Genomic DNA, 25,395 nt, shown 5'->3' on the forward strand with positions numbered 1-25,395 from the left:
CTCTTTCACGTGCAAGCAATGGGAACTCAAGTCCAATAGGGAAGCAAGCTAGTAAATAATGACAAAATACAATGTCCAATGAAATAGAAAGGAAGCTGTGAGAGGGGATTATGGAGAAGCTACTTGGATGGAGAAGACAGGAAAAGCCCTTTGAACAAAATGATGTTTAAGCTGAGATTGGAAGGAAGATAAGAAGCTGCCCACTTGAAGGGCTATGGGAATGGTGAGCCAGCAGAGGGCCTGTGCAAAGGCCCTGAGACAAGGAAGAGTCTGTCCCCAGTGATCAACGAGTTGAAAGAAGCTCAGTAAGACTGAAGCCAAGAGAGGCGCTAGATGAAGCCAGAGGGATGTGGCCTTATAAGGGATGGTGTTTGGATTCGATTCTAAGTGCGATGGAAAATCACTGGAAGGTTTAAGCAGGGGAGCAAGTGATGGGATCTGCTTTATCATTTTAAAAGTTTACTCCGGTTATTGTGTGGAGTCTGTGTGGAGGCGGGGTACAGGCAGAGGGAGAAGGAGGTTATGGTGCGGATCTGGGGGTCTATGATCTCAGGGATGGAGTGGTCTGGGTGAGGCCAGAGGGAGTGGCCACGTAAGCAGGAGGTTCAAGTGAAGTAGACTATTGACACTGTCTGGGACGTCCAGGAGGTGTTGGAAGTGGCACTGACATGGAGCATGAGGTCCCCGAGACGATGCTTGCACCTGTGATGGAGAAGAGGACCTTGAAGCAGACATCAAAGTCCTGCATGACCAAAGAAGGCACTGGAAGGCACATGGCAGGTAACCCAGGTGAGGAGAGGAGGGAGGCAGAACAGTGGGGATGGAAAAGAGCAGAAGGGTTCAGAGAATGGTGCAGGGAGGGCCATGAAGGCAGGCAAGGGAATGAAGGCTGATGGCTCATGTGCCTCGTGGGCAAGAATGAGTAGGTTTTCCAGATCCTGTGGGGTGAGGGCTGTGGCATCCCAGGGGTGAGTTAGGGGAGCCCAAGCTCGGTTACAACAAGGTAGAGGAAGTGGGAGGGTGGGTTTATGGTGGTCACCGGCTTGCGGAGGACACCCTGGCCCTCTGGAAGGGATGGTGAAAGAGAAAAGAGGAAGGGTAGAGCCGTGCTCTTTGGAATATCCACCCTTATCCTCTCTCACTGGGGCCTCTCACCCCTCCAGAAACTCTCCTTCAAAGCCAGCCTTCCAGGAGCTGCCAGGCACTCTTTCGAAAGCACAACTCCATCCTGCCTCTCATCCACCTCAGAAACCCCACTGCCCTCAAGGTAAATCCTTGCTCTTTGGCCTGGTACATGAGACCCTCATGGAAGGATCTCATCTGCTGCCTTCCATCCCACCTCTCTCATCCTAAATCCCCACAAAGCAGAACTACTTATGACCCAAAGGGAATCATGATACATCAGGCCTCTGGGCCTTTGCACGTGCCAACCCCTCTGCCTGGAATACCTTTTTCATCTCCTGGGCCTAGAAAATGCCAAGTCTTTCAAGTGAGAATCAACTCCTTGGAGAAGCTTTTCTGACTCTGTCAAGAAGTCACGACCGCCCCTTTCTTTGTTCCATCAGTCTTCTTCATCTACCTTATCTTATAAACCTGTCTCACCCACTAGACCAGGAGCTCCGTAGGAAGATAGTGTGATAGTCATTTCTCTAACCTCCATTCCCAGCCCAGGGCCTGGGATACAATAGCAGTTAATATTTATGAATAACATGACAAAATTATAGCTAATAATAAGAGCCAGCATGTACTAATTACCCACTGTGATTCCTAGCACTGCGGTAAGCTATTGAAATGCGTTACCTTATGTTATGCCCCTAAGAACTGTGGTGGGTCAGATAATATTACTATACCCATTTTACAGATGAAGACACTGAGGCTCAGGGAGGTGAAGTGACTGGCCCAAGGACATTGAGCTAGCTGGTGGTAGAGATGGACTTTAAACTCAAACAAGGCTAATTCCAATGTCTGTGGAGTGGACTTAACCACTCTCCTGCATTGCCTCCATGAAAGGGAGGATGACAAGATCTCATCAAACAATGGGGTCATGGAAACTAAGGTTTGTGGGGTGGGGGAATCTGCAATAAATTGACAATAACAAAGCCATCTTTTCTTTGAATAACAGTGTGATTAGCAGCACCGTTGGTTGCCTACACAAAAGCCCATTTCCACTTCTTCAGTGCTGTCAGAATTCTGCTTTTGTCTGTGAACACCCTTCCCCACATAATTCAGGAAAATCTGGACTGGTTTAAGCTAATTTTAGTAGCATCATCCCTCTTATCTGTGATTTGTTCAGTGGTGGGCATATGATCCAGTTAGCTTCTTAAAAATTTTTAGAATTGTGACAAAATATACATAACTCGAATGCTATCATTGTAACTATTTTAAAGTGCCACTTAACTAACTCTTTAAAAAGAGACAGCTTTACTGATTGCTGGACTTGGTTGAAGATGTAGTGCCTGGAGTTGTGGCAGCCATCTTGTGATCATGAGGACAGTGGCCAGCATACTGATGATGGTAGAATGAGGCTATAGGAAAGAAGCTAATATGGTTCCTCAGCTGCTGGATCATTCCTACCTCAGCTCTTCCTGATACATGAGATAATAAACCACCCTGCTGTCTAAGCCATTTTGAGTTGGTCTTCCATTACTTGTAGCTGAAAGTTTATTGATACTGATTCTGCAAGTGGTAAAATAGTTCTTGCCTGACATAGAAGATGACATAAAACATAAGGAACTTCACTAATTTCTGGAAGCTACTGCCCTGGCTTGGGTCCATTGACCTTTGGTCTTCTAATGAGAATGATGATGTTGGTCTGGGTGAGCAGTAATAGTGACCTGGGACATGATCTGAAGAAGCTTGCAGGATCTACAAAAGATAAAACCCTAGCCGTCTAGGGTTCCAATTTACCAAACATCAGTAAATATGTCCATGGGATTATAAGGCTGAATCAGACACAGTCTTTGCCCTTAAGAGGCTCACACTGCAGTAGGAGAGATGATTGCAGGCGAGTGATGAGTGATGTAAAGGTCTACACGAGGTCCAGAGGCTGACATTCAAGGTGTGATAAGAGAAGGATCAGAGAAAAAGATATTTCTAGGCAGAATAACCAGCACACGCAAACTCAGGGCATGAACATAACTCTTTCAGGGAAATTACAAGTCATTTAGCATACTGGGAACCGAGCTGGCTATTTAAGGGTCGTGTATCTCTGAGCAAATTCCTTGATGTCTCTGAAGCTCAGAATTCACATTTATAGGAAAAAGAAAAAAAAGTAAAATGGTTGGAAAATTAGGTAACAGAATTTACATGCAAACGTAGTACTTGGCATATATTAGGTGCACAAGAAAAGCTCTTTATTATTCATCCGTTTTTGTCACCTGGTTCTAATTCATTATCTTCTCTGACCCAGGTGGCTTTCTTCCCTTTCTCACTCATTCCTGAGCCTAGTAGCGAGGCCCCCCAACTCCCACAGACTTTTCCTCAGGCAGGAAATCCGACCCACTGCCTGGCCTGGGACAGCTTCTAGGGCTGGGTGGTTTGTGTTATTCATTCTCTTCTCTCTCTCTCTCTTTTTCCCCTAAATGCAACAAAATAAAACCAAACAAAAAGCCCAACGCCTGGCGTGGCTTGTCAGGGAGTTATGCAAGTGTGTAAAAAAATAAAATAAAATAAACATTGAGTTTTCGGCATTTGGGGCTGTTTGATTAGGCACAGAGCAGAGCCAAGGGCCGGTGAGATGGAGGGAAAGCTCAGGGCAGAGGGGAGAGGGGAGGGGTGGGGTGGGGGGAGGAATGAAGGGGGCCCAGGACCAACTCAGCAATGGCTGTTTGCCCCCTTCAAACTTGGCAAGGATCTGGCTGCATGAGCCCAGACACTGGCATTTGGGACTCAACTGCTTCATTTCCTCTGTCCATCCACCACCTCTGCTCCTTGGCCATCAGGACACACCAGGGGTCATTCCATCCATTCCCTGTCACTATAAAAGACTCTGTGCCCTTGTCTCAATATTCAGGGCTCCCCCTTCCTCTCCTGAGGAGATTCCACAGCCTGTCTTGATTATTCGCCATCCCCTACCCCTCTCCCCCTCCCCCCATCAGTATAGCTTTTCTACTCTAACTTAACTCGTGCTAACTATAGTTTTAGCCCATTTCCCTTTACCCAATCTGACAAGACGCTGGAGAACAGCTGTTTGCCACCCTAAGGAGTGAAGCTTCCTCCCTCCCTTCCTTCTTCAGGCTTGACTTCAACATCATCTGGGTCACTGCAGGTGTCTGCAGCCTTTCAAGACCCATTCCACAAACATTTATAGAGTCCCTACCATTTACTGGCAACTTGCACCCTTCATTTCACTGTCCCTCAAAACAGAGGAGAACCCTGAAGCTCAGAGAGGTCAAGTAACTTAGGCATGGCCACACAGCTGGTAAGTGATGGAGCAGGGATTTGGATCTAGGTTTTATTGCAAAATTTACCTTGCTCTCCTGCACCAGCTCCCAGTGGAGGGTCCTCACCTGGGTTCTGGGGATGTTAGAGTCTCACATTTCATCTGAAATAGGAAGATGCTCTAAAGAGTTGACTCTGAGAAGAGGAGGGCGTGGCCAGGACCGCAGGCCCAATTAAGCCTGTTCCTTGTCACTTTCCAGGTTCCTGACAGGGAAACTGAGGTTTCGAGAGACTCCCTGGCCATGTTCTGCCCCCAAGACGCCTGGAGCTGCAGCTGGGGCTCTGGCTGCGTGGAATCTCTGGGGTGCGGGGTTGGGGAAGGGGAGGAGGCAAAGACAGAGGGTCTGTGTCAGGGTCCAGACGAAGGGTGCGGTTGCCAGCCCTGCGCTCCAAGCGCGGCGACCCAGCTAAGGGCAAGGGTGTGCGGGAGGGGGCTACGAATTCCCGGGCCTGGCGCTCCAGTCCGTTTTTTGCTGCGGATCCCGGGAAGGGGGGCCGGCTCGGGGGTGGGACTGCAAAGAGGGGGATTCCCTCCCTCGTGCGCACGGAGGACTAGCCCCTCTCCCGGCCGGGAGCTCCGGTGGAGCCGAGGCGCAACGGAGAACCCCAGAGCGGGCAGACTGTGGGGAGCTGACCGCCTGAGCTGGGCACTGCAGAGAGCAGGGCCGGACCGGGCCGCCCCGGAGGACCGATGCGCCGGGTGGGGCGCTGGCCCCGGAGGGCGTGAGCCGCCCGCAGATTGAGCAACTTGGAAACCGGCGGGCGGAGCGCGGGCGCGCTGGGCGCCCAGGACAGTTCCGCGGCGGGCGGGTGAGCCGGCCGCGCCCTCGCCCCTCCCGGGCCTGCCCCCGCCGCGGCTGGCAGCGCGGAGGTGAGTCTCCCCGGAGCTGCCCCGTCCTCCTCCCTAGCAGGACCTGGGGCGCCGCGGGCCCTCTTATCCGGGCTCGGCCGAGCTGAGTGCCGGGGGCGGGGGGGGGGGGGGAGACCGCCAGAGGAAGGGGACTTCTGACTGCTCTCGGGTGAGCGAGGGTGGGAGAGGGCACCTTTTGGAGCCCCTCTTTTAAGTCCTGCTGCCCCCACCCCGGGCATCCCTCAAGCCAGTGGGCAGCCTTCACCCGGTGCTGCCTTGGGTTCCCCTCAACCCCGCAGCCCCCGGTGATAGTCCCCACTCCCCAAATCCACCAGACCTATTCTCCACCACTCCCAGTCCAGAAACTCTTGATTCATGGTTTCACCTGTGATTCCCGAGTCCCACGACCCCTGGTTACCCCCCACAGCCCTGGCCCGGGTCCGACGTGGCAGGCGGCGTGCGCGGCGGCCCCCAGTGCGCTGCGGAGTGGCGCGGCTCACTGGCCCGCAGGGTCTGGCGCCGAGGGCCGGATGGTCTTGCTTGGTTGGGGAGAGTTGGGGGCTATTTGTTCGCCCAGGGCTCCCAGGAGGGCTAGGACGGATTCCGGATGCGCGCGCTTGGGACAAGGGTTGTCTTGTGAAACCCGCTTCTTGGACTTGGAGAGTTCTCTTGGATTTTGGGGGGCAGTCAGGGGGACTTCAAGTCCGCCTCCCCTCCCCCTGCACCTGTTGGGCCTCTCGGGAGAATAGGGAGGAATACTGCGCGCGGTGATGGAGGGGCGTGAAGGAGCCTTTCCCCGCTGCCCTTGGTATTTGGGGGCGGGGGAGTGGGTCGGTCCCAGCACCTGGCTTGGCTCTGGCGGACACACTAATCCAGACAGGTCGGTCCGGCACGTACTTGGTCCCGCCCCCCACCCAGCAATTCTGCCCCCGCCCGCCAGCCCGCTTGGCGGCCAACACGCTCCACCCGTAGCTGGTCCCGGGAAGGGCCAATGAGAAATTATCGGGATGGTTTACATTTTTGGGTCTGTATCTGGCCCCGGATGGAGTACCAATTTATCCAGATAGTGTTGCAGGCAAGAAGGTGAAAGTTATCCCAGACTTCTGGGGGCACTGAATCCTCGCCCTCCGCTCCACTCCTAGCTATGTCCCCCTCCCCAGTCTGTCCTCCCCTCCACGGACCACCTAGCATGTTCGGCCTCTCGAAGTGGCCCCAGCTCTGCCCCTGCCTCCCACTCCTTCCCCAAGCTGCCCCACGCCCCTCCGCTCGCTGCCCCACACCCCTCCGCTCCCTGCCCCTTGCTGGGCTTTCCAGATCCCGGTCACGAGCTGCTAACCCCAAGACCCGTAACCTCTCAGTGCCAATAAAATGGGAATAATTCTTTCCCGCTTTCCTCCTAGCGTTCTGGTGAGGAGTCAATGAGGGTCCGGAGCATGGCAGGTGGTGCAGGCACGTCATGAGTGTGAATCCCTCACCCCCACCCTGGCAGAGACAAAACGCCCTTCCTCACCCCCACGGATGCCTGAGGTCATGGTCGCTGCCAGCAGTTCCCATTGCTGGCTCTGCCTGTGCAGTGATGGGCCTCTAAAAAAGACCTGCCTGTGCCCTGTAGCCCAAGGGGCAAAGGAACTCAGATGGAGGAACCAATAGAAATAAGGCAGGCTACTTAAAAGAAAGTCATGGGTGCCTATCCCTTCTCTTAGCCCTGGTCCAAGGTTGTGTGTACCCACTGCATGTTGGGGCGGGGAGGGCAGGGACTTGCTGGAGGGATGGGAATGCAGAGACCTGTGACTTTCTGGGGCTGGGTACTGCAGGGTGCCTAGTCTGAGACCTGTCCTGCTTTTAAAATCAGATTTCACATAAAATTCAGAGTTTTCAACTTCTTTTTAAAAAAGCAGAAGATCTAGCAATATGGAGCCAGGATTTCTGCCTATCAACAGTCAGCTGGAGTGGACTAGCCGACGCTCCCTTTAGATGGGGCATTTGCCCTCCAGTTCACCCCCTCTACGCCCAGCATGCCTCCTATTTGTTGCTTGTATCCCTGATAGGATGAACACTTAGCTCCTTTTCAGGGTTGATTCTATATTGCAACTCTTCCCATCCAGTGATGGGTGAGGAAGGCCAGTGTCACTTGCTCCATTGACATTCAGATCTGGATCCTCCTCCACATTTCCCTGCTGAGATCATGGGTTGGTGGTGATTCAGGTGGGAGTGGGTCCGAAGATCCTCGCCGGCTAGGACTGGGCTAGCATGGCAAGGGCCAGACAGAAAGCGAGGACCTGGGAGGACCAAGGGGGAATTTAGAGGGAAATAGAGGGAGGGAGAGGAAGGGTGCTAACATTTGTTGAGCACTGTTCCCAAAGGGCCAGACACCATGCCTGGCAGGTGCAGGGAGTGCAGAGATGCATAGACCTGTTCTGCCCCAAGGACCCCAGGGGTACCGATCACACAGTGAGACCAAAGCCTCACAGACTCAGGATTTAACACCAGCTTTGTCTGATGTGGTCTTCTCCTCCAGTGTTTGTCAAATATAAGGATTCATGGTACCCTGAGAATGTATTTGCCAGGGTGTCCACAGACCTCAGTTTGAGAAATGCCACAATTAAAGTTTAACCCTTCTCCACATAGGTCCACAGAGCAAGAAAAAACAAACAAAAACACACACACAAAGAAAAAAGATTTAAAAAGAAAGAAAAATAAACAAGTAAAAGTCAACCCTATCACTTTGAGTGATCAGTGGGGCCAAGGCAATCAACCAAAAAAAAAATGCGAATATGGAAATTGCACAACAATGCTCAGTGTTAAGATTAGTAGCCAGGTGATACAAAAACTGTTTCTACTGCTCTTTAGATGACCATTGGAATGTAGACTCAAAGTGAAGTCTTGGTCATAGAAAAACACTATTGAGTACTCATGATGTGCCAGGCACCGTTCTAAACAGTTCCGTGTATTAACTCATTAAAACTTTAAAAACAGCAACAATCCTCTTTTAGATAAGGAAACTGAGACTCAGACCAGCTAAGCAACTAGCCCTAAGGTAATAGCTAATAAGTAGCAGAGGCAACATTCAAAGCCGGGCAGCCTGATTCTGATGTTTATGCCCTTAACCATAGTGCTTTACGGCCAACCTCTGGGATTGTATACTTGGGGCTGAAGACCCCAGTTTGATAAGCTCAGCCGAAGCTTTCACAGTTGGTGGGTGATGGAAGTGTGTAGTGGGGGCTGGGAAAGATGGAATGGCTCTGGCAGGTCACGCAGGGAGTACTGGAGGGGCAGGTAGGGGCTGGCAGCTGACAGGGCACTTGGGGGTGGCTGGGGGCATCTCCGCAGGCTCCGGCCGCAGCTCCAGGTGGGATCCATCAGTCTCATGTAAACACTTCTCACAGGCAGCTTAACCACTTGAGTGTGTCTGGCCTTCAAAGCCTGTGGGAGAGGCCGAGAAGGGGGTGTCGAACTCCCTCGCGGGATAATGATTTATCTCCCATGCAGGTGGGTTCTCCTGGGGCCTCCCTAGAGGCCAAGGGGGAGGATTGGAACAGGCTTGGGAGGAGCACCTCCACTCTAGCATTTCAGCTTTCTCATTAGTAAGCCCAAACTCAGCCAACTCTCAGAGCAAGCCTGTGAAATGGGCATATTTATCCCCATTTTATAGATGAGGAAACTGAGGTTCAAGGAGGCTAAGCGACTTGTCCAAAGGTGTCTTAATCATCAGTGGGAGGGCAATGCTTCCTTTGCATCTACAAAGTGTCCCTAAGGCTCGCTATTCCGTTTCTGCCCCTGTGTGAGTGCGGATGTGTGTGTGGCAAGTGTGTGGGCCAATGCGTGTGCAGGCCTGTGTTGTGAGAGCATGCGATCCTGAGTATGAAGCAAGTTTTCATGCCCTGACTCCCAGGTTGGGCTCCAACTTCCCAGACACATTTCACCGGGGAGGGACAAGCTCCCCCTGCCCCCATTACCCGGGCCAGCGGGTCCAGAGACCTGGCTCTCGCTGGGCTGGGGGATTATCCCCATTCTCTGTGTCTCTGGCCAGGGCGGGAGTTGCTGCCTCTTTTATCCTCTCACAAAGGCCAGGCCCGCCGGGCCTGCTGTGTCAGAGTTTCTGTGGCCGGGGGAAGCCTTACTTCCTTTTCTCCCGCCAAGCCCAGAGGGCCATGCAGGGTCTGCCAGCTTGTCGGGGGCCACTGCTCTAGCTCCAGACAAGTGAAAGGCACAGGGGTGACTCAGCACTGGGGAGAGAAGGCTGAGGGGTCAGTCACAGAAGAACAGAGAGAGCTCCTCTTTAAGAGACATGATATAACTGCAGCATGAGGTCTATAGGGCAGACCTAAAGAAGGACTTCCAGCTAGAGCTGGCTAACATTGGGCAGGGTAGAAACAAGGCAGCTGGTTTCCAGTGATCCACAAGTTTGATTTGAGTGTCCACCATATTCCAACTACTTGGGTAGCCAGCTCCAATCCCAGGTTAGGGGCTTTTGTGAGATAGGAGAAGGAGCAAGTTTCTTCTACAGGGGTGCCAGGTGGGTGACTCGTAATGTCCAAACATGCTGAGTTCTCACAGTCTCCTGGGTAGGGGACTATGTGGGAGGGCAGGAGGCATAGGTTGGGGGGCCCTATGGTACCCCAGAATTAACCCTTCTCTCTCCTCCCCCAACAGGTTGGTTTTTGGAGGTGTCCCTGCTGAAGTGAAAGAGTTCTCCCATGTGACACCCTGAGGTGCCTTTGAGGAAAGCTCTCTGGACCTACTCATGGGCTGATGGAGAAGTGGGCTCCCCACACCCTCTCTGTCCCCAGCTGAGATTATGGTGGATTTGGGATACAGCCCAGGCCTGGGCCTCCTGCTGCTGACCCAGCCCCGGAGGCGTTAGCAAGAGCCCTGCGCCGTCCACCCCCCCCCCCGCAGAGACCACCCCTCCTACCAGGGGCCTGGAGCTGGCGAGTGACTATGCGGCTTGGGCTGTGTGTGGTGGCCCTGGTTCTGAGCTGGATGCATCTCGCCACCGCCGCCGGCAGCCGGGGGATCAAGGGGAAGAGGCAGAGGCGGAGTGAGTAATGGATGGGGCTGGACCACCGTGGGCCTTGGGAGTGGTGGTGGTGAGGGCGCTGTCTGGGGATGCGGGCCTTTGGTCATTTCGTTCTGTGATGACCATTGCAGATTTCTACTTTGTCTGTTACAGCTTTGTAGATTACTCAGTAGATTACCCTGCTTGTGGATTATCCAATTTGTGGATGGGTTTGTTTAGATTACTACCCACTCTGTGGATCTCTCATTTTGTCTGTTTTCCCCTTTGTAGACCCTGCTTTCTAGATTAACCCCTCTCTTGTGAAGATCCAGTTTGTGGATTATCCCCTTTGATGTAACACCAGCTTTGTGTGGTATCCATGGAGATGCCTCCTGGCCCGGTTCCCCCCAGGGTGCTCAGTCCCCACCTCATGGACAGTTCAGGGCTCCTTTCTTTTAGTCTGAAGTGCAGCCCTCAACCCCTTGGGGCCAGGAGCCCCGCACAGCCTGGCAGTGGGCAACAGCCTTCCCTGCTCAGATCATGGGGCAGGAACAGTGGAGCAGGGAGGGTTTTGGGACAGTCCACTGCTGCGGTTTTTAACTTTGTCTGGTGGGATTCAGGGAGCTGCACTAGGGGGTGAAGGAGAAGCAGCGGGCAGGAGATTGGCCCCACTGCCCTTCAAACCAGAGCAATTTCACCTTCCCTGCTTTCGGGAAGATTCCATGTAAGATGCCATTAGAAGAAAGGGTTCTCAGCGTAAATTAATAATAATAATAAATCCTATCATTGTATGGATGGAGAAACTGAGGCTAAGAAAAGGGAAGAGATGACGGTCCCAAGGACACACAGTCAGCATTGGAACCGAGGTCTCTCTGTTCTCTTCTTGAAAACAGAGCCTGATGGAGTTCAAGATTTATCTGGCCCCACTGTCCTCACCATCCCTCCCAGAATCCCATCCTAGGCAGTCCTGAAAGCAGGCCCCCTAGCCTCTGCTTGATGCTTCCAGGAATGGGGGTTCTGTACCTGCCATACGTTAGAGGAGTGGCCACTGTGTGTGAGGGACTGTGCCAGGGAGTGGGGTGGATGCCCAGCCCAAGGCTGTCTGTCTCTCAACACCCCCCCCCCGAAAAGATGTCATGCCCCCAGGCAGGCAGGTCCTCGGAAGTCTAGCCCGACCACTTCTTGCTTCACTTCTGAGGCCTTCAGCAGACCAAGGCCTGCCAGAAAAGGTTGAAAGACCGTGGGGGTTTTGTTGGGTCTCCACGGGAGTGGCCAAGGCCAGAACTCAGCCCAGGGAGAGAAGCTCAGAGAACTGGTGAAGCTGAAAATCCCTGGCTTAACAAACAATTAGAGACAGTTAGGTTTAATCAGCAGCGAGGCCTTGATTTTCCTCCCTTCTCATCTGCTGCGGCCAGTGTTTTGGACTCCATGGGCCAGATGTGGTTTAGCAGTTTATAATTGGTCTCCTCTATTTCCGAGATGAGAGACAGAGAATGGGAGAGGCCACTCACACTCACGCGAGATGCCCTAGTGGTCACACTTCCACGGGTGAGCCACACGCTCACCTATACCAAAGATCAGAAGACCTGGGTTCATCTTTTGTACTTAAAAAAAAAGTACCAGCTTGGCCATCAGAATGGGCCAGTCCTAGCAACAGCCAATCAAATGTGGTGATTCTGATGCGTCCACTTTTGATACAGTCACGTCTCACAGCCTCGGCAGCATGTAGCCCAGGGTTTATTACCAAGTGGTGTGAGTGAGGGACATCCTCGATGGTGAGATACAAGGATGTGCTGAGGTGTGGGAAAGACTCAGGGTGCAACGAGGGTCCAAAGTGGACAGAGACTCGGAGAGAGAAGAGAGTAGATGTGCTAGGCAGTACTTTCAAAATCATAACCACAAAGCTGCAAGTGTGACTGCATAGGAACACAGGGAGAGTTACATGAGACAATGGTTATGTAGACATGGTGAAATCTTTGTAAAATAGCAAGCCCTGTGTGGTCGGTCTGCATGCACATCATTGTTACATACACTATGTGTGGACCATTTTGCCCCAGGGTTTCCAGGGGAGTGGGGGAGGGAAGAAAGGACCGAGATAGCGTGTGTGGCTGCTCTGGTCCCCCAGCACGTGCAAGGGCGGGGCAGCCTGCTGGGGCAGAGGTAGGCTTGCTGTATTTATGAGCCTCAGGTCTGTGGACTCTGCCATCCCGTGACTGCATGTCGGTAAGGGCCACCAGAAGCCATCCAATATAGCTCTGGTCCAGAGCCACACACCTGTTTTGAGCCAAGGAATGTCTGATCTCAGGTCTGAGTGATGGTGTCCCTGCGTGGAGGGGGAGAAGTTTAGCTGTGAGCCACAAACTCAGGCAGGGCGATCTCCTTGTCTTCTGCTCACTGAGGACCCCTCCTCTCCCTGAGCCCCCTCCACTCATCCTCACTGGCCCTCACCCTCTCGCGAACATTTTCACACCTGGATTTCCTGCCCCACGTGGAGCCCTCTTTCCCTCACCACCCCTCACATTAAGCACCCCTCCCCTTACTGAGACCCTTCTCCTATCTGGTTCCTGGGCCCCCTGAGTCTTGCCCCCCACGGAGCCTGCATTCCTTCACTGAACCCTGACTCCTCTGGAAGCTAGACTCCCCTTTTTGCCCCTTCTCACTGTCCCATCCTCCATCTGGAGCATTCATCCCCTCCCACATCAACCATCTATAGAGTCCCATCGCTGAAGCCCTATTCACTCCGTGGGCCATTCCCACCCGTCCATTGCAAACCCACAGAGCCCAGCCCTGTGGAGCAGAGATGGGTCTTGAGAGGCTCACAGGTGAGGGGGGAAGAGACAATTTCAATCTAGTGTAGTGAATGTGAGAGGGAACCAGGGGGGGCCCCGAGGGAGTGACTTCTTAGTTGTGATTCTAGAGATGAGTAGGCGATCTCCAGGCTGGGGAGTGAGGGGTGGAGGTAGGGGAGGGCACTTCAAGCAGGAGACCAGCGTGTCTAAATGTGAGAAGTTTGGACAAGGCACAGATGGTGCAGGAAATGGGAAACAGCCAGGAGTAGCTGGAGAAATAGGGGGTCCTGGGGTTTTCACAGAAGCAGCTCTGCTCATTCTGTTTTCTACGTGGAGGTCCTTTTCTACTGAAAAGAACGGTTGTGCTGCTAAAACAAAATGCCTAACGCCCACTAGGGCAGAGTAAGGAAAGCTGCCTGGGGCTGAGGGAGCCTTCCTGTGGGCGATGCCACAGACGTGCGCAGAGGTCAGATGGTGGCGCTTGGTACCCACCAGTTACCAAATTTGCCCTTAACCTGACTTGCGCTCTGAGTAATGAGGAGCCACTGAGAGGTTCAGGCTAGCGGTGTGGTCCTGCTGCAGGAGTGGGTGAGGGGAGGTGGCTCAAGGTGGAAGGCAAACAGGCCCTATTTGGGTGCAGATGAGGGAAAAGCACAGGTCTAAGCCAAGCTCATGGTTGAAGTAGAGAATGCCAGGCCTTCCCAGGGGGACGTGCCCAGGGCACCAGGGCACCAGGAATAGACACATCTCCTGGGGTAGCTTGTAGCCTGAGAAGGGCCCTTCCCTACCCACCACCCCCACCTCAGCCTGCCCAGTGAGGCCCTGGTTTCTGTCACCCCCGCACCCCGCCCTCACTCCCACCCGCATCACTCAGGGCTCTCTCATTGAATCTCATTCCTCTAAGGCTAGAAACCACCCCAAGATCAAGATCAACCCTCTTCTGGGTCATGGAGAGTTCCTCTCCCTCTATCTCTGACCCTCACTCAACCCCCTAATCCTATCCAGTCCCACTCCCACACTTCACTGAACACTCAGTGAGCACCTCTGTGCACCCCGCTCCCTGAGCCTCTGTCTTACTCACCGAATCCTCAGCCCTACGTTCGTGGGGAGTCCTATCTCTTTGTGAAGCCTCACCCCTTACTGGGCTCCCATTCAGAAACAAGACAGGCTCCACCCTCCAAAGATCCTTCTGGTGGGAGAAAAAGACATGTTAGCAGACAATAACAACACAAGGTGATGTCTACCGTGATGGATTCAAGTACTGGGGGCAGGGAACACAGTGGAATACTCCATCCAGATTTTACAGAGAGGTAAGATTGGGGGAGACTTCCTGGAGGAGGTGACTTTAGTTCTGAGGCTTGAAAGAGGCTCGAGAGGAGGCAGAGGGTGTGCCAGGCAGAAGGACCAACTGGAGCAAAGGCCCAGAGGTCTGAAGTAGTGTGATGTGCTCAGAGAAAAAAACATAGTTCCATATTGCTTAGAGGTAGTGTTAAGAGATGGGGTGGGTGAAATCAGCTCAGGGAAGCTTTTTAGGCCAGGTGGAAGAGCTGGGTCTTAATTCTGCAGCCAATAGGGAGTTATTGATGGGTTTTAGGCAGGGGCGTGACACCATCAGAAATTTGGTTTTAGAAAGATGTCAAGATGAGAAAGTTGGGGGCCTGGACAAAGTGAAGCCCTGGGGAGGAGACACTGTGGCCAGAAGCATTCTTCAGTGGGGTGGGGGCTGGGCCACGCTGGGGCAAGGATGGAGGAGGGGAAGCAGCAAGGGAAAGGCCTTGCCTCCCTGGCTCAGTGCAAGGGGCTCCACTGAGTGCTTGGGAGCTTCGGAGCAGAGAGAGTAGTGAGCGGGTGGGAAGGGCAGAGCTGTGGAAGGGGGTTTTGTGAAGAAGTTAGAAGGAGTCTCCATCATCTCTCTGAGTGCCCTCCCCAGCCCTGAGCCCACCCAACCTGCTCAGCCAGGCTTCAGCCCTCCAAGGCTGCCTCCCTCGCACGCCACCCTCCAACGACAGGCACAGAAGCCAGAGGGAGCATTTCAAATTGGGAATCCCACCATGCCCTTCTGAGCTCCCTTTCCTTGCTAACAGAATAAAGCCCTATTTTCTATTCCATGGACAAGCTAGGATGTTTGGTGCCTCAGAGCATTTGCACAGGCTGTTTCTTTTGTCTGCACACCCTCTTCACCTAGCCTGCTGGGTAAAGGAGCACCCTCCACCTCTCCCCCATTCCCCACAGTGTGCAGCCAGCCCGAGGTGGGCATTAGTTGCCATACCTCCACATCCCCAGCTCCTAGCAAGTCTGGACACGCATTAGGTGTGCAGTGAATGTCTGTGGAATGAATGAGCCTCGATTTCTCCCTTTGAATCACTATGTAACCTCTGCCCAGACCCAGGATCTTCCTTGGACACCACCCACACACAGCACAAAGCCCCACTCCCCTCTGGCTCCCCGTCCCGTTGCGGCCCATCTGTTTGCCTCTGTGAGCTGAGAACACCCTTTGGTTCCCATTCCCCTTGATAAGCATCCCTTTCCTCATTGAACTGTCCCTGCCCATCACTGAGCCCCCCTCCTCCTTGCGGAGCACCTCTCCCCCCTCCTGAGTCCCCAGACCTCATGGAGCTCAGTCCCTGGTCCCATGTTTCTGACCCCAGCCTCAAGCCTCGGGGCAGTATCTGTATCTTGACCCTCCCGTATCCTTGGGTCTTCACGTCAGCACGTCCCGTGCCTTTCTTTGTCTTGGGATCACACTCCCGCTCCCAGCTGGTCTCTCCTCTCCGTCTCTTTCTATGGCCTCTGACCCTCTCTGTCTCTCTCCTCACTTTACCCCTGACCTCCATCCTCCCCAGTGACTCTTCAGCGCCCCCGGGGTTTGGCCTGCATCCCACCACTCTACCAAAACTGCCCTTCTTAAGGTCACCCAGTCCCCTCTAGTGCACGTGTCATAGATTTGCCCAGAGCTCCCGGGCTTAGGTCTCCTCCCAGCTCTGGTCCTTGCAGACCTCTCCTTTTCCCACTCAGCTTCCATCCACTCTTTATCTCTCAATGTCCTCCCGCCTCTCCAGAGATTCCTTCTCAGCCTTTTTCCCGGCCCCTTCCTCTGCTTGTCTGCTGAATGCGAGGGCCGCCCAGGCCTCCGTTCTTGGTCCTCTTTTCAAGCTGCACAGCTCCTTCCCCGGGGATGCCTTCCACTCCCAGGGAGTGAGCCACCAACGACAGCTCCCAGGACGGATCACTGGTTTCTCTCCCCTTCTCCACAGCCAGTGTCTTGAATGCGAAGCTCTCCATCCTCACCTCCCTTTACTCCTCCACCACCGCCCTCCACTCTCCACCCCCAACCAGGGCACCATGACATCTCCACGGCATTTGGCCTTGGACCCCTCCCTCCTTCCTGGAGTGTCCTCTTCCCTTGGCTTCCATGATACAACATGCCTGTGAATATCCCCTACCTGTCTGGTGGCTCCTTCTTGGCCTCTCAGCTGGCCCTTCTTTTTCTGTCCTTCTCTTAAATGTCAAATTACTCTTCTTACCATCTATGCCCACTCTCCCAGCCATCTCATGGCCCTCCAAGCCTTTGATGACAGTTGCATATTAAGAACTCCATGTCTCAATCTCCAGCCAAAATATGTCTTGAGTTCCAGACCCACAGGTTCAGCTGCTGAATAGACACGTTCCCCTGGGCATCCCACGGGACCCACAAACCCAACACGTGCAAAACTTACGAACTCATCATTAACCCCACCCACATCTGCTCCTCCTCCTCCGGTCCCTCTCTCTTTCTTGATCAAAAGCCGACAGCTACCCCCTCACCCAAGCCCAACACCTGGGCGTTGTCCTCGACACACGCGTTCCCTGGGGCCCTCACTTCCACGTCCAGTCCATCACCTCATCTTCTTGATGCTACAGCCTGAATATCTTCCCTGTGTCTACTGCTTTCCATCCTCTTGGTTCAGCTCCTTCTCTTTGAACCCTGGAGTCCTCCTGCCTCCAGTTTCGCCCTCCCTGCAATCTGTTCTCCCCACTGCAGAGTGATCTTTCTAAAACGGAATCCTGGCCAGGTCTCCTGTTTTAAAACCCCCAAGGAGTTCTCATTGCCTTTAGGATAGTGTCCGCCCTCCTCTAGATGGATTCAAGGCCCCTCCTTCCCTGGCCCCTGCTTCCTTCTCCACTCATTCCACTGAAATTACTGAGCTCACTTCAGATCCGCCACGTGCCTCACTTTGTCTCGCGCGTCATTGATAGCACCGAAGGGAAACACACACGGAGATTTGTTGCTGGTTGAGTGGGAGGCAGGGAGCAGGCTTGTGAGAAGGCCTTTTGCAAATCTGTCCTTAAGAGAAGTGATAGGAAGGAATAAATGAGTACGAGAATGCAACAGTAGAGGCCTGCGAGGGGGGCACCTGGATGACTTTGGTTGTTGAAACAAAGGGAAGAACCTAGAGGGAGGATACATTCCAACAATAGGTTAAGTAGCAAACCCAATCCAATGGTACATTAAAGGATCATACACATGATCAGGTGGGATTCGTCCCAGGGATACAAGGATTTTTCAATATCCACAAATCAATCAATGTGATGGCTCCACAGTAATAAACTGAAGAATAAAAACTGTAGGATCGTCTCAATAGATGCAGAAAAAAACTTTTGATAAACTCCAACAGTGAATGAAGCAAAAACCTCGGGTAATAGACTAGTTAATCTCTTTGAAGTGGAAGTGGCACCTGGACTCTACAGTGGCTTCTTAATTTGTGATACAGCTGAGCGAAGGCCCGAAGTAGGAAATTAATCACCCAGGCACCATCCAAATTAAGAATTAAACATTATCAACAGTGAAATAAAAATCCTCCAGGGACCTCCCTTATACCATCAACATAACATTTGGAGTCTTTATTTTGCTTACAATTACCATTTTAAAATTCAGTGATTAATTAAATGGTAATATTGACTCTATATAAATAAATCCTCTATTTAAAAAAAAGTCAGTCTGGCCATCCTTTCAGTTTCCATGTCACCCTGTATTGTCCTACCCCTGGCCTTCATAAGCTTTGTTCCCTCTGCCTGAGACACATACTGGCTGTGAAGCCTTTGTTCAAGAAATTCAACCTCTCCATTTCCTCATTTGTAAAAAAGAGGGCTAAAAATAAATCAGTAGCACCTGCTTCATGGGTGGTAAGGATTAAATGAGTTAATACTTGAAAAGCACGAGAGCAGTGCCCGCCACAGAATAAGTGACAGTAACAAGCTGCCGTGATTGTGACTATGACGTTGTCGCTTTTGTCGTTGTCGTTTGTTATTCCCCTCGTCTCTTCTGCTCGCCTTTGTCTTACTCGTTCTCCTGTCCTGAAATCAGGGATCCTTCCTGGAGCAGGTGCTCCTCTCCGTAGCCCTGCAGAGTGGGCATCTTCATCTCCCGTTTCTGGTGGTGGGGAGGGAGACCCACAAGATGCATGTTGCGCCCAGGGTCCCAGGCTGGCTGTTCGGCTCCAGGTCCAGCCGACTCTGAAGCCTGAGCTCTGGGTCCTCTCTGCTGCACACTCTCCTGTCTTCTCTATTCTGATTCCCTCAGCTCTCTGCCTCCAGCTTGTCTCTGCAGCGCCCTGCTGCCTGGTCCCTCTTTAGTGACTGGTCCCACCCCTCCCCTACGCCAGAACCCTGGGAAGCCGCCCAGGCTCCTCCGCCTCAGATTGGTCACAATGGCCGTACTGATTGCGTTCCTTAAGCATCTTTCAAATCGTTTTCTTTCTATCACCACTGAACAGAACTTGGTTTAGGACTTTCTCACCTGGATAATCAGGTCAGCTGAACGTCCCAAATGGTCCTTCAGTCTTTGTCTCTCCCCAGGCTGCAGAGGAACCTTTCCAACATATGAATCAGATCAGGTCTTGCTCCTGATTAAAACTGGCCAATGACTCCCTGTTTTCTAATCAGCTCTGAGAAAGGTCTCCCCCAAACCCTGCAAAACCAGAATGTCTGGTAAATGCAGCTCACTCTGTCCCCATCTTAGGGAGTCACTCTAAGTCCCAGGAGCATAACGGAGACTGCAAAAAGCCCCGCAGGAAAGAATCCTGGTTTAGACTTGTTGGACCTGGTAGTTGTCAGTCTTACCTGATATAGTGGCCTTTTCTCCACATCCTCCTATGAACATTTAGGGGAATCATGTTCCAAGGAATACTCGTTGGGAAACGCTGCCTGGCAGGATCACGTTCAAATTCATTGGCATGACATTAAAGGCCTTTCAAGATAGGACACTTTATCTTTCATGGCTCCCCTACCCCACCTCTCCCGTACCCCAAATTACCCGCAATTCCTTCAACATTTTATACCTCTTTCTTCTAGAGGGCCTTTGTCTCTACTTCCTAATGGACACATCTCTACTCTTTCTTCAAGAGCTGGCCCAAACGGCACCTCCCCTGTGACGCCTCCCCTCCCTTCTTGCTGGTTCCTGTATTGCTTGGCCTCGCGGCTGCCAGCTTGTGCATGTTTACAGGTCTGTCTGCACCACTGAGAGGTCAGTTCGCAGTGGCCAGGCATCTTTGCCTCCCCGTCCCTAGCGCTCACACTGCATGTGGTACCTGGGAGGGGCCGAGTGAGTGTTGGTTGAACAAGCGAAGGAGGAAACGAGATTAAAGGTCTGCGACTCGAGGCTGGGGCTGGAGACCACACTGGCTCAAAGGATGGTTCCAACCCCCACGCCTGTGACATCTTAGACCAGATCATTGTGGTGGGAGCTGCCCCTACGCATTGTAGGAGGTTTAGCGGCATCGCTGGCCTCTAACCCCCAGATGCCACTGAAAAGCCCCTACTCTCGTGTGACAATTGAAATGTCTCTAGACTTTGCCGAATGTCCCTTGGGGAGCAGACTCATCTCTGGTTGGGACCACTGTTCTAGACATAGGTTGTTCCGGTTGTCTTCTGTCTCTGGGCAGGTGGCTGTTCCTCGGTTTGTTTAACCCATTATCCTTCTTGTCCTTGAAGCGTTCTCAAGGACTAAAAGCCCTCCTCCTATACCTGAGCCTGAGCTTTCCTTCCTCCGGGGAGGTGCAGGTGTAAATTCCAGGAAGGGTGCAGCGTCAGTGGCCTCTCTGGGGATGATGGAGCCAGCCTGGAGGATGAGCTTGTGCGGTGCCCGGAGCTGAGCAGGAATTTAGGGTGGATGGCAGCGCTTGCTGTGCTGTTTCCCTTGAAAGCGGATACTGGGGAGGTTCATAAAGCAGCCTTGCCAAGAGTTGCCTGCCCGGTCTGTGCTTTCTGAGAAGCACATTCATTCTGTAGGCTGAAACTCCGGTCTACTCACTTGCGATCCTCGTGGGGGCCTGGGAAGGACAGGGGTCTCTCCTCTGGCTGCCTCTCACCCTCGCTCCATCCTTCCAGTCAGCACCGAGGGGAGCCAAGCCTGTGCCAAAGGCTGTGAGCTCTGTTCGGAGGTCAACGGCTGTCTTAAGTGCTCGCCCAAGCTGTTCATCCTGCTGGAGAGGAACGACATCCGCCAGGTGGGCGTCTGCTTGCCGTCCTGCCCACCTGGATACTTCGATGCCCGCAACCCCGACATGAACAAGTGCATCAGTGAGTGTGGGCAGGGCTGGAGAGGGGTGCCGGAGGCTATGGACTCAGGGGGAGGGGGCTTTGAACTGCTGACAGCCTGCAAGAGGAGTAGAGGGGACAGAGAGGCGGGGAGTCCCTGATTCACATATCCAGCTGCCGGGCAACCCCAGACAGCCCACCCACATTTCAAACCTCTATCATCACTTCATCTCCTGCCTCCAGACCTGTACCCACCTATATTCTCACAGGTCACTCTTATTAGTGTCCCAACCCACCACCCATTCACAGACTTGAGAGCCAACCTCTCATTCATGCCCCACCCACCATCCATCCGATAACCAAACTGTGCCTCATACATCTCCTTTCTATCCTCATTGCCTTTGTCTTATCCAGGCTCCCATCACCTCTCTCCTGGACCATTGCAATAGTCTCATTTGTCCCCCGACCCTCATTTGGTTCCCATCAACCCTCCCTCGTCACTGCAGCCAGAAGGATGCTTCTGAGAAACACAGTCTATCCAGTCACACTTCTTAAAAGTCATAGCTGGCTCCACTGACTGCAGGGAAACTCAAGCCCCAGCCAGCCTTCTCTCTGCACCCTTCTCCCTCCACCTCCCGACTCTGCTCCGTGCTCTCACACCAACTATAGTCCCACGTGCTCCAAGCACATGCTGTCACACCTCCATCCCAGGTCAGCTATGGCATGCGCACTGAACATGCTTCCGTCAACACTTCCAAAGCCCCTCCCAGTCTGTTCAGCGCCTTGGGGTTTAGAATGCATTTCCAGACCTCCTCTTGGTTGAGCCTCACAACTACCTTTGGAGGGAGACAGACCTAAGTGAGGGGACTCTTTCTATAGTTGGTAACATCGAAGCCTCAGGGGAAATGACTGACCCAAGATCTGCCGGCTTGGGTTCTAATCCCAACTCTGCTGTTTATTCATTGAATGACCTTGGGCACGTCACAGCCTCTCAAAATCTCATCATCAGAATGCAGGTGCTCGCTTGTACCCCGGGGGCTGTTGTAAGAGGCAGACGTAAGCCCTCTGTCTGGCACACAATAAATGTAGCTGCCATTATTCTCATTTTTGTTTGTATTTTGCCTGCCACCAGACTCAAGAATCAGAAGCCCGGAGGCACAGAGGAGGGTGGGTAAGGGTGGGGAACTTGTGATGATGGAGGTAGGACCCTGGGGCTGCCTCTTGGTCCTCAGGCATTTGGGGTAGGGAGCTCCCAGCTGTGCCAGCTCCTGGGAAACTAGCACCCAGTCTTCAGGGGCAGAGATGGGGAAGAGGTCAGCTCCACCCATGATCTGGGAGGGGAGAGATTGTGAAAGACCCCAGCCGCTTCCAGCCTAGCCTGGCAACCCACCCTCCCCCCACCTCCCCAGAGGAGGGAGAGCTGGCAGGAGGACATCAGGGAGGGACCCAGGAGTCCAACCAAGGTGGTTCCTGGAACTTGGCCTTGCAGAGGCAGAGGAATTTGCCCTGGGATTGCTCCCCTCTCCTCCAGGCAGATTCTTGCTGGCCCGGGCAGGAGGAGGAACAGGATTTGGGGTGTTGTGGATGCCTAGCAGTTGGGGAGACCACATAGCCACTCTTGGGGGTTATTGTATCCCCCAGTTTAACTCTGATTAGGTGGCCCTCTGGTGTGCCAGGAGATGCTGGCACCCTCCTCTCCTCTGAAACTGGCTCTCCTGGTCCTCCGCTTGGGTTCCAGGGCCTGGGATTGGGTTGGGGTTAGGGTTGGCTGACTGTGGCCAGAGTCCCAGCCTGCCCTGGAAAGAGGCTGCTTTGGCTTCCTCTCCCCCACCCCCTTGCATCCCAAGACTCCTCTGCGGTAATCACAGCTCCAGGGTGCGGTCCTACCCCTGTGCAGGATGCGTGGGCACCGGACATGGGGATGAGGGGAGGTGTCCATCCAAGGCTGAAGCAGAGGCCCCCAATCTGGCCTTCTCCTCAGAATGCAAGATTGAGCACTGCGAGGCCTGCTTCAGCCACAACTTCTGCACCAAGTGCAAGGAGAACTTGTATCTGCACAAGGGCCGCTGCTATCCCGCCTGTCCCGAGGGCTCGGTGGCCGCCAACGGCACCATGGAGTGCAGCAGCCCTGGTAAGGTGGTAAGGCGTGGCGGGCGCTGCAGCCGAGGGTCCAGGACCCTGGAGAGGGGGCGGGCCGGGTGGCTCTGGCCAGGGAAAGCGTGGGCCAGGCACTGTGCAGAGAAAGCTCACCCACGGCCACCATCTGAGGTTTCTCCCGGGACTTTTCTGCCCTCTGGACTACAGATGCCTCTGGCCTGGGGCTGAGGCAGAGAGCAAGTGGGAGAGGCTCCCCTGGGGTACCCGGGGCCAGATGAGGAGATGTGACCCCTTCCTTCTCTTGCCTCTCTCCGTCCTCCCTCCTCTCCTGCCAGCACAATGTGAAATGAGCGAGTGGTCTCTGTGGGGGCCGTGCTCCAAGAAGAAGAAGCTCTGTGGCTTCCGGAGGGGCTTGGAGGAGCGGACACGGAGGGTGCTCCAGGCCCCTGGCGGGGACCACACCGTCTGCTCCGACACCAAGGAGACCCGGAGGTGCACTGTGCGGAGGACACCCTGCTCGGAGGGTGAGCTATAGCCTCCACCTCCCTGGGATCGGGGGTCAGCACAGCCATGGCAGGTCTGAACACCTCTGCTTCCTGTCTATGGCCCAGGAGACGGCCTCAGGCCAGGGCCAGATGGGGAGTCCCCAGCTCAGGTCCCCCATGCTGTGCAACCCGGTGCCAGACAGAGAGCAGCCCCCGCAGCAGCTCTGTATGGTGGGACCAAAAGCTTCTGTGGTTATCTCTTCAGTTCCCCCATTTATTCTGAGCCAGGGGATGTTGGCACTGGAAGGGACCTCAGAGGTCAGACAGAGGCATGGAAGGGGATGCTAAGACCCAGAGAGATGCAGTGATTTGGCCAAGGTCACACAGCATGCAGTTGGCAGTGATGCAGCAGTGGTGTGTGGTGGAGGAGTTGAGGGCCGTCCTGTCTGTTGGGAGAGCTATAGTGATGACCTGGGAGATGCTCTCAGCCCCTTGGGATCCAAGGTCTGAGGAAGACACAAGGAAGTGGGGGAGGTCTGGTTCATTGAGGGGTGGAAGGTACAGAGGCTCCTGGGACCCCATCTTGGTACCCATGTTGCAGTGGCTGCTGGTCAGAAGAGGCCTTGAGGGGGCCCCTGCTGCCTAAGGGCAGCATCTCCAGGCCTCCTCCTGCCTCCCCCTGCCCAGGTTCCTCACCACGCTCCTCCTTGGGCCCTTGGTCATGCCCAGGGCCTCCCTACTGTCAGGACACCCTTTGTTGACTCTTCCTGCTGTTGGGGTTACAGGGCAGAAGAGGAGGAAGGGCGGCCAGGGCCGGCGGGAGAATGCCAACAGGAACCCGGGCCGGAAGGAGAGCAAGGAGGTGGGCGCTGGCGCTCGGAGACGCAAGGGCCAACAACAGCAGCAGCAAGGGACAGTGGGGCCGGTCACCTCTGCGGGGACAACCTAGGGACACTGTTCAGCCTCCGGGCCCATGCAGCAAGAGTCCAGCACCGCTCTGTGTGATGAGAGCTTTACTGAACTTGAGCACTGGAGGCAGCGCGTCCACACACTCTCCATACATACAGGAACACACAGATACATGCACACAGACCCTGTGTCCAAATATGTAACCGACATACATACAAATATGTGTGTGTATGTATGTGCGCATGTGTGCACACACAGACACACGCACACACACACACACACACAATAGAGGCTACTGGAAGATCCTTCTAGCCCTCAGACAACACTGTGTGAGCAGGGTGGGGAGGTGGAGGGGTCATCGCTGCCCAGCAGAGGGCCCAGAGGCATATGCTTGGTTTGTGATGCTCTCAGTGGACGGACGCCTCAGAGACAACATTTTCCAGCATCCAAGCCCAAACTTGGCAGAGTGGAGCCTTCTGGAGGAGCTGATAGGACCAGCCTGGTGTGGCAGACAGGAGCCAAAGCTTTAGACTGTTCCGCATCTCCAGCTGTGTGACTTTATCCTTGGAGAGTTTTGTTACACATCCATGATCCGTATAAGGGCTGCCCTGACTCTGAAAACTGCTTAAAGGTTTATTTCAAATTAAAAACAAAAACCAAATGCCAACAGAAGCCACAGGTACCACGTTCCTTTTCAGGGTATGGGGGTTGGTAGAGTACGCATGGGAGCAGAAAGGGACAGGGCTGAATCTCAAGAGACCCCTCCTGGCCTCCTCGACAGAGGCTCCAGAGCAGGAAGAAAACTTTGAGGCTGTTTAAGGTGATAACCAGCTTCTCTACATCTTTGTTACTCAGAATGTGGTCTGTGGACCAGCCTCGACATTATCATCAGGTATCTTGTTAGAAATGAGAACCTCAGGTCCCATCCCAGACCTGATGAACCGGAGTCTGCATTTTAACAAAGTTCCAGGTAACTGGCGTGTTCATTCAAGTTTGAGACGCATTCCTTTAATTGCCTCTAAGGATGGAACAAAGATCTCGGCCAGCTTGCAGCAGGAGGGATTGTAGTCAGCTATACAGGGAGACTTTCCATCTGAGAGAAGCAGACTCTAAACTGAAGGGCTACCGTGGCGCTTCTAGGGGGAGGCCATGCTCAGGCCCTCTGAGACGGTTGGTGAAAGTTGGACCTGAAGGCAGAACAGTGGATGCAGTCACCTCTTGTGGCATTCTGAAGTGTCCACTGGCAGCCATCCGTGCACCAAGCTCTGGACTCACATTTAAAAGGGTAAAAAGAAGAAACAGATGAAGTTA

The 25,395-nt window shown here is 53.6% G+C and overlaps 1 protein-coding gene across 2 annotated transcripts; it reads left to right on the top strand.

Annotated features, from left to right (window-relative positions):
• On the top strand, positions 1–24,747 carry RSPO1 (R-spondin 1). 2 transcript variants are annotated; one of them, XM_072974738.1, is made up of 7 exons: positions 1–305; positions 646–789; positions 9,944–10,331; positions 20,444–20,635; positions 22,575–22,724; positions 23,026–23,214; positions 23,961–24,747. In XM_072974738.1, the coding sequence occupies exons 3-7, from the start codon at positions 10,232–10,234 to the stop codon at positions 24,122–24,124; spliced, it is 795 nt and encodes a 264-aa protein (XP_072830839.1). In that variant the 5' UTR covers positions 1–305; positions 646–789; positions 9,944–10,231; the 3' UTR covers positions 24,125–24,747. The 2 variants fall into 2 exon arrangements, with proteins under 2 accessions (XP_072830839.1, XP_031539905.2); XM_031684045.2 differs by lacking the exons at positions 1–305; positions 646–789 and adding an exon at positions 5,010–5,311.
• The last annotated feature ends 648 nt before the right edge of the window (positions 24,748–25,395 follow it).

The sequence above is a fragment of the Vicugna pacos genome, chromosome 13 (assembly GCF_048564905.1).
Source record: "Vicugna pacos chromosome 13, VicPac4, whole genome shotgun sequence".
Taxonomy (NCBI): Eukaryota; Metazoa; Chordata; class Mammalia; order Artiodactyla; family Camelidae; genus Vicugna; species Vicugna pacos.

Coding starts and splice junctions, on each gene's coding strand:
- RSPO1 (XM_072974738.1), top strand. CDS start 10,232: ATGCGGCTTGGGCTGTGTGTGGTGGCCCTGGTTCTGAGCTGGATGCAT. Junction 10,332..20,443: donor GGGGAAGAGGCAGAGGCGGA/GTGAGTAATGGA, acceptor CCATCCTTCCAG/TCAGCACCGAGGGGAGCCAA. Junction 23,215..23,960: donor GAGGACACCCTGCTCGGAGG/GTGAGCTATAGC, acceptor TTGGGGTTACAG/GGCAGAAGAGGAGGAAGGGC.